The 6,000-nt window shown below is 48.6% G+C and overlaps 1 protein-coding gene across 1 annotated transcript in view; it reads right to left on the bottom strand.

The window, feature by feature from the left end:
- Positions 1 to 6,000, bottom strand: part of Vav1 (vav guanine nucleotide exchange factor 1) — a 49,233-nt gene that overhangs the window by 3,745 nt on the left and 39,488 nt on the right. Inside the window, exons 23-25 of the mRNA XM_015503693.1 lie at positions 4,224 to 4,340; positions 2,434 to 2,521; positions 627 to 741 (exon numbers count right to left, since the gene is read on the bottom strand). Of these exons, the coding sequence (XP_015359179.1) occupies positions 627 to 741; positions 2,434 to 2,521; positions 4,224 to 4,340 (320 nt within the window). The remainder of the gene's footprint in view (positions 1 to 626; positions 742 to 2,433; positions 2,522 to 4,223; positions 4,341 to 6,000) is intronic.

The following is a 6,000-nucleotide window of genomic DNA, read 5'->3' as shown; positions in this document are numbered from 1 at the left end:
TTTAAGAGAGATGTGTATAAGAGACAGATATATATATGTACTGCAGGATGCACTCCAGCAAGATGAAATGTGAATCTGAATTAAAATTTCAAAAATAAAGAAAAACATGGAAAACAAACACAGATGTGATCTAAATAACTCTTGATACTGTATCTGTGAAGTTAAATGCAATTACTAAGAATAGACTCCTAAAGTATAGATCCTACTTATCTTAACATGAAACAAACTGTATCCAACAATTCCTCCTAATGTCAACAAATCTGGTAGGTGAGATGCAAAGGAAGAGGAAGTTAAGCGGCGCCATCAGTCTTGTGTTATGGGGGAGGAGATTATAGATTATTCTTCCTTGATATTGATTGTTTTAAAGATAGCCTTAAAAGGTGCAGGTGAATCCCCTTCTGGCTCCTACTATCCTCATCTTCCCAGACAAAAGTAATCCCACTTCACCTTCCATTCCAGCAAAGGAACGTGCAAATCACTCAGAGTGGACAGGCAGGGCAGGAAGGAGTTCTGCTGACCCACAGGGCTGACCCCTGAGTGCCCTGGGAAGGGAGGTGCATGCTTCCTACTCTTGCCCTCCACCATGGGAAGGGCCGGAGCTTCAGGGCCCCACCCGAGGCGCCTACCTGCTGGCTTGCTGATGGCTCTCCTCTCGGGCTCCTTGTAGGGGAACTGCAAGGTGGTGTCCAGGGACTTGAAGCAATCCTTCAGGGAGTTCTGCTGGTAAAATTCCACCAGCTCCTGCAATGGGAAGGGCGTGAAGATGCTGCCACAGCTGGCCAGCCCCCAGGAGGCCGGTCCGGGGTCCCCTCCTGGACTCCCTGGTAGGCAACTCCTTGGATTCTCCCCATGGTGGGAAGTTCGGCTGGGCAGCCAGGACCACGGTATGGGGAAGAGACCACCTGGCCTAAGACCAGTTCTCCTTACGGCCAATGACTCCACTTCCTGATAAAGACACCGAATCTCCAGCTCGGCAGATTCAGGCTCTCCTGTGGTGTCCTTATCCTTACAATTAACGGCAACACTGACCGCTGTGGTATGGCTCCTATGTGTAGCCAGGGTGCACACCACGCCTCAGCAGGTCCTCCTGAGAACCCTGATGGTGGACGGCTCGTGACCCTTCCATGTTGTACATGGAGAACTCCGTCACAGAGACTGAGCAGGCAAGTTCTCTTGCCTTCCGCCTGGGAGACAAGGCCCTGGGTCCAACCCCAGCGGGAGAGGGTGGGAACCCAGAGCCAGCCTCTGAGATAAGACCTCAGATCTGAGTTCAAGTCCCAGCGGCACAACTCTTGCACCTCTGCCAGAATGTGCAGGCTGAACCTGATCACCAGGAAACACTCAGGTCAAGACTGAAGGACGCTCTGCAGGACACACTGCCCGCGCTCTGGAGTTCTGGGTTCAAAAAATGCCAACTCCACGAAAGAGTAAGAAAACAAACGAACAAAAGTCCAAGGAACGATTGCAAACTAAAGACTAAAGAGAGGAGAACTGAATGCCACGGGTGGTGCCCGATCAGATCCGGGGGCAGCTTGAAAACACAGCCAGGGCGGTGGGAGCTGGGAATGTGGACGAATACGAGAGCGCGATTCCACACACATGTCCCACTTCTAAAGGGTGACAGGGATGCACGGAGAGGTGCAGTGACACCTCGGATCTGGGGGCACTCGTGCCAGCGTCACCCTGGGTGAAGGAGCCTGGTTGCAACCCGCACTCAAATAGTGCAAAGTAAGCGTGGGGCAAAATGGCAATCCTGAGTGAATGCACGTGAAAGGGTCACAGATGTTCATTACACTACTCCAACGTCTTTCCTGAAATCTTTGAGAAATAAAAAAAATCGAGGGGAAGTCTCCCAAAAGTTTAGGGGAGAAAAAAAATGTGTGGAATGAATTAACCTTCTGGGAGTCAAAGATTCCTCTGAGAATCAGGTAAAATCCAAGACATACCCTTTAAAAAAAAAAAAGTTCCCTGGATTTTCCTTCAGGGGACCAGGCTCCTCTGGGACCCACAGACCACGGGTCAGAACCACATGCCTCACATAATAGGTTCAAAATGCCTAAAGGAAGTTATCAAAATTACAGGGCACTGAACAGACGCAAAAACGCTCAAAGCATTTGCACCCTCAGCAAAATGGCCACTCAGCAGATGAGGCAGAGCTAACTTGGATGCCAGGCAGAGGTGGCTGCTGCTGGTTTGTGGCATGAGATGAAGGGGAAGCTTTGAGAATTCACTGGAGTCCTACCTATGACATACTGGACCTTAATAGATGCCCTCTACATGGCCATCATCATCATCATCATCACTGGCCACTAACAGGATAAGTTTGAGGCCGTAGCTTCCCTGGAAGGGCTCTTGTGGACATGGAAGATGGAGGGGCAGGGAGGGTGCTGACCACGTTCTGGGAGGCCGGGGCAGGGGTGGATTTGCCCTTACCACAAGGCCCCGGAAAGCCTTCTTCTCGGTGATCCGGTACAGTCCTTCTGACGTCATGATTTTGATGTGCTTGACCTCGACATTATACCTAGAACCACGGAGAGAGAGGACCAGACGAGAGGCCCTGATTCTGGAGCCAGGCCTGTCCCCGGCCAAGCCCCAGCCCCAGGGTGTCCCCCCAACCTCGGAATATACCTCGGAATAGTCTGGCTCCTTCAGGGAAGGGTGAACCTTGTCCCCCCCAAACCAGAAGCTGCCCCAGTGGAATCCCTCCCCTGGGGATGGCTCCAAGCCTTCAACTCCTCCTCATATTCAAGAGGAACCATCTTCCCTGACTCAGAACCATTGAGAGACCTCAGAAAGAAAGCAGTGTTCCTGAACGTATGGGAAGAAACCCCACTTCCACCAATATGGGAGACAGAAAATATAAAGGATATGGGAGAAGAGAACCGTTTCTGCCAGTAAGGCAAACCACAGAAGAGAAGAACATGGAGGAGACTCCCACTTCCGCCAATATGGCGGCCTACCACAAAACCCCTAGAAATTCCTAGGGGGTGGGGATGCCGGCCTCTCAAAAAGGTAAGGGAAACCCCAGAGACCAAAATAAAGATGAAACTAAAATCCGAGCAATGAGAATGAGAGCTACCCTAGCCGGTTTGCTGATCTTGGTAACCAAGAGCTTGTCTCGGCGACTGGGTGGAAATGGAAAATGAGTTACTGGGCCCATGTGAGGTGGAGAGCTGCTACTGTGGCCTGCTTACACTCCACAACTGGACTGTCCAAGGAGCTCCACTGTCAGGAGAGAAACTCCTCACATCAACAGAGAGCAGGTGGCGAGAAGGCTTAGCCATCTCAGACCCAAAGTGGAAAAGAATTCTCGTGTGCATCTGGGGCTTGAATCTGAACCACCTGTGTAGGCTGGGAGGCCACCCAGGTGGTTTGACCCACATGTCAACCAAAGAAAAGAAATCTACCTGTTGTGGGTCCCAACAAAAGCAAATACAAAATCTCCGGAGACCCAGACAGAGTAAGAGTCCCATCGATCAGATCATAACACACTGGTGGAAATGTAAATCAGCACAGTCATCATGGAGAATGGTATGAAGGTTGCTTGAAAGAGTAAAAAACAGAACTACCCCGTGACCCAGCTGTCCCACTACTGGCTATCTATCCTAAGGAAATGAAACCAGCCCATCGGAGACACCTGCACCCAGGTTTACTGCAGCATTGTTCACCACAGCCAAGGCCTGGAATGGACAGAGGTGTCCAGCGACAGATGAGGAAGCTGTGGTCCACGCACACATGGACTGTACTCGACCACTCCACAGAACAGATAAATGTGGACAAACTGGAGGACCTCACGGTAAGTGAAATAAGCCAGACAGAAAGGCAGATGCCACATGTTCTTATCCAGACGTGGAAACAGAAAAGATGGTCTCAAAGAAGAGAATAGAACAGTGATGACTGCAGGCTGGGCAGGGGCGGGGGGCTGGATGCGGTTCCCAGCAGGGCCCAGCGGAGGGAGTAGGTTCTGATGTTCTACCGCACCGCAGGGCGGACACCGTTGACAACCCACAGCCTCTCGAGCCTCCCCGTGAATCATTTCTCTTTCATGTGAGTTGCCCATCGATTAGAAGGAAGGAGAAAGAGAGAAGCACCCAGGGTCCCGCAGGAGCTCAGTCAAGGTGGCCGTCCTTACTGGACACTTTTATAAAGTAAAGACCAGGTGTTCTTCCCGGGCCCAAGCAGGGTTCAGGTCACAGGGAGATGGGCAGGGAGGGAGGAATTACTTAATGCTGATGGCAAATTCCGCTGAGTCTTTCACCCTCTGCCGCACCAAGAAGGTCCCGTCTGAGCGGTTGGTGAGGATGTTCTCTGCGCCCGCGCGCTCCATGGGGCCAGCGTACCTGCGGAGACACACCAGGGACAGGGGCCATGGGGCGGCCACCTGTTAGCTCTTGAGGCTGCCTCCCCCACCCACCATGCTGTGTTGAGCAGGCCGGTGAGTCCAGCAGGCCTCAAACCCCGCACCAAGCCCCACGGGGGTCATGCTGAAGCCCTGGGGTGGGCACTGGCCATCAGGCTTGGGCAAGTCACCCAAGGTTTGACACATGGGTTATAGGGAACGGCTCAGTCTTTGGGGTCTGGCTGGGTCTCTGGAATTTGGCCATTACTGGCATTTTGCTGGGTGCCCACTGGATGTCCATCTCTGTGGTGACCAGGATGGAAGTAGGGTAGAAAGACTGAGGCACCCACCTTGGGTGCGAAAAATCCCAGTCACAAATAGTAATAAAATAGTATTTTAATGCAACATTTTAAAATCAAAATAAAAGAAAAATCAGCCATAAAAAGTAATGAAGTGCGGACAGGTGCTCCGTAGCAGGTGCACCCGAGATATCCTGCTCAGTGTCACGCATGGGACTCCAAGGACAGGAAATGTCCAGAGCAGGGAAGCCTCGGGGAAGGAAGTGGCTCCTGGGTGCCAGGGGAGCTGCAGAATGGACGGGAGTGACCATCAGGGGCCGCCTGTCCTTCTCGGGGGCAGAAAATGCTTTGGAACTAGACAGAAGTGGTGGAAGCGCACCACTGTGTGTGGGAAACCCTGAATAGACGTGCACATGTGGACCTGTTCATGACGTCAATGTGAACACACAATACGGTAATGTGCTAGATATGTGCAACATGCAACCAGGTATAACATACACCACGAACTTAAATATACATGCAATATAAAATAACAGTATTTAAACGTAAATGTGCACTATAAATAATAAGTGTTCGTTACTTTAGACAAAATATAAATATACTATCAAATAAATATGATGTGTATTAAAATACATGGTCTGCAATATGCTACAGATGTAAATGCGCAATATGAATAATAAATATTAATTGTTTATAATATAACAATGTAAATATGGAATACGAATGTAAATAAATATTGTAATAGATGATAAATATATCATAAAGTTAAATGAATGTAAAACTACAACATATGTAAAAATATTAATTATATAATATGTAATTATATAGAATATATGATGATTTAAACATTATAAAGGTAATATAAGATGTATAATGATATGAGATAAAGGTACATATGCAATATAAATAATACATGTTGATTACATAAAATATGTAATTATATGTAATATATAACAATGTAAATAGTTAATATGTAAATACTAATTTTATGAATCTAGCTAATTTTCTGAATTTCATCTTGGTTATTTTTTTTTAATGAGTGCAAAAAAATCCATGATGACTAAAACAGATTGTAGGGGACAGCTGTTGCTTGGAGTTCCGTCCTAGTGATCTTGAATCCTGTGTTTTCAATTTTCATATTTTGCTCATGGCAAATTTTCTGGCTTGTTTTTTGATTTTCTAAGATGTTGCATTAGCATATCAGGTATCTTCATCTCGTAAACTTTGGGCTCCACCCTTGAATTCTGCAGCCCAGGTCAGCCTGGGTCATCGACTCGCCCTAGTCCCCACCGGCCAGCGCAGCTCCAGACCTGGTTGGAATCCAGACTCGGGTGCTTGCTGTAAGCACTGGGGGAAGGGCTG

The sequence above is a fragment of the Marmota marmota genome, unplaced genomic scaffold (assembly GCF_001458135.2).
Source record: "Marmota marmota marmota unplaced genomic scaffold, marMar, whole genome shotgun sequence".
Taxonomy (NCBI): Eukaryota; Metazoa; Chordata; class Mammalia; order Rodentia; family Sciuridae; genus Marmota; species Marmota marmota.
Note: the sequence above shows the minus strand (reverse complement) of the source record. Positions and strands in the feature narration are given on the sequence as shown.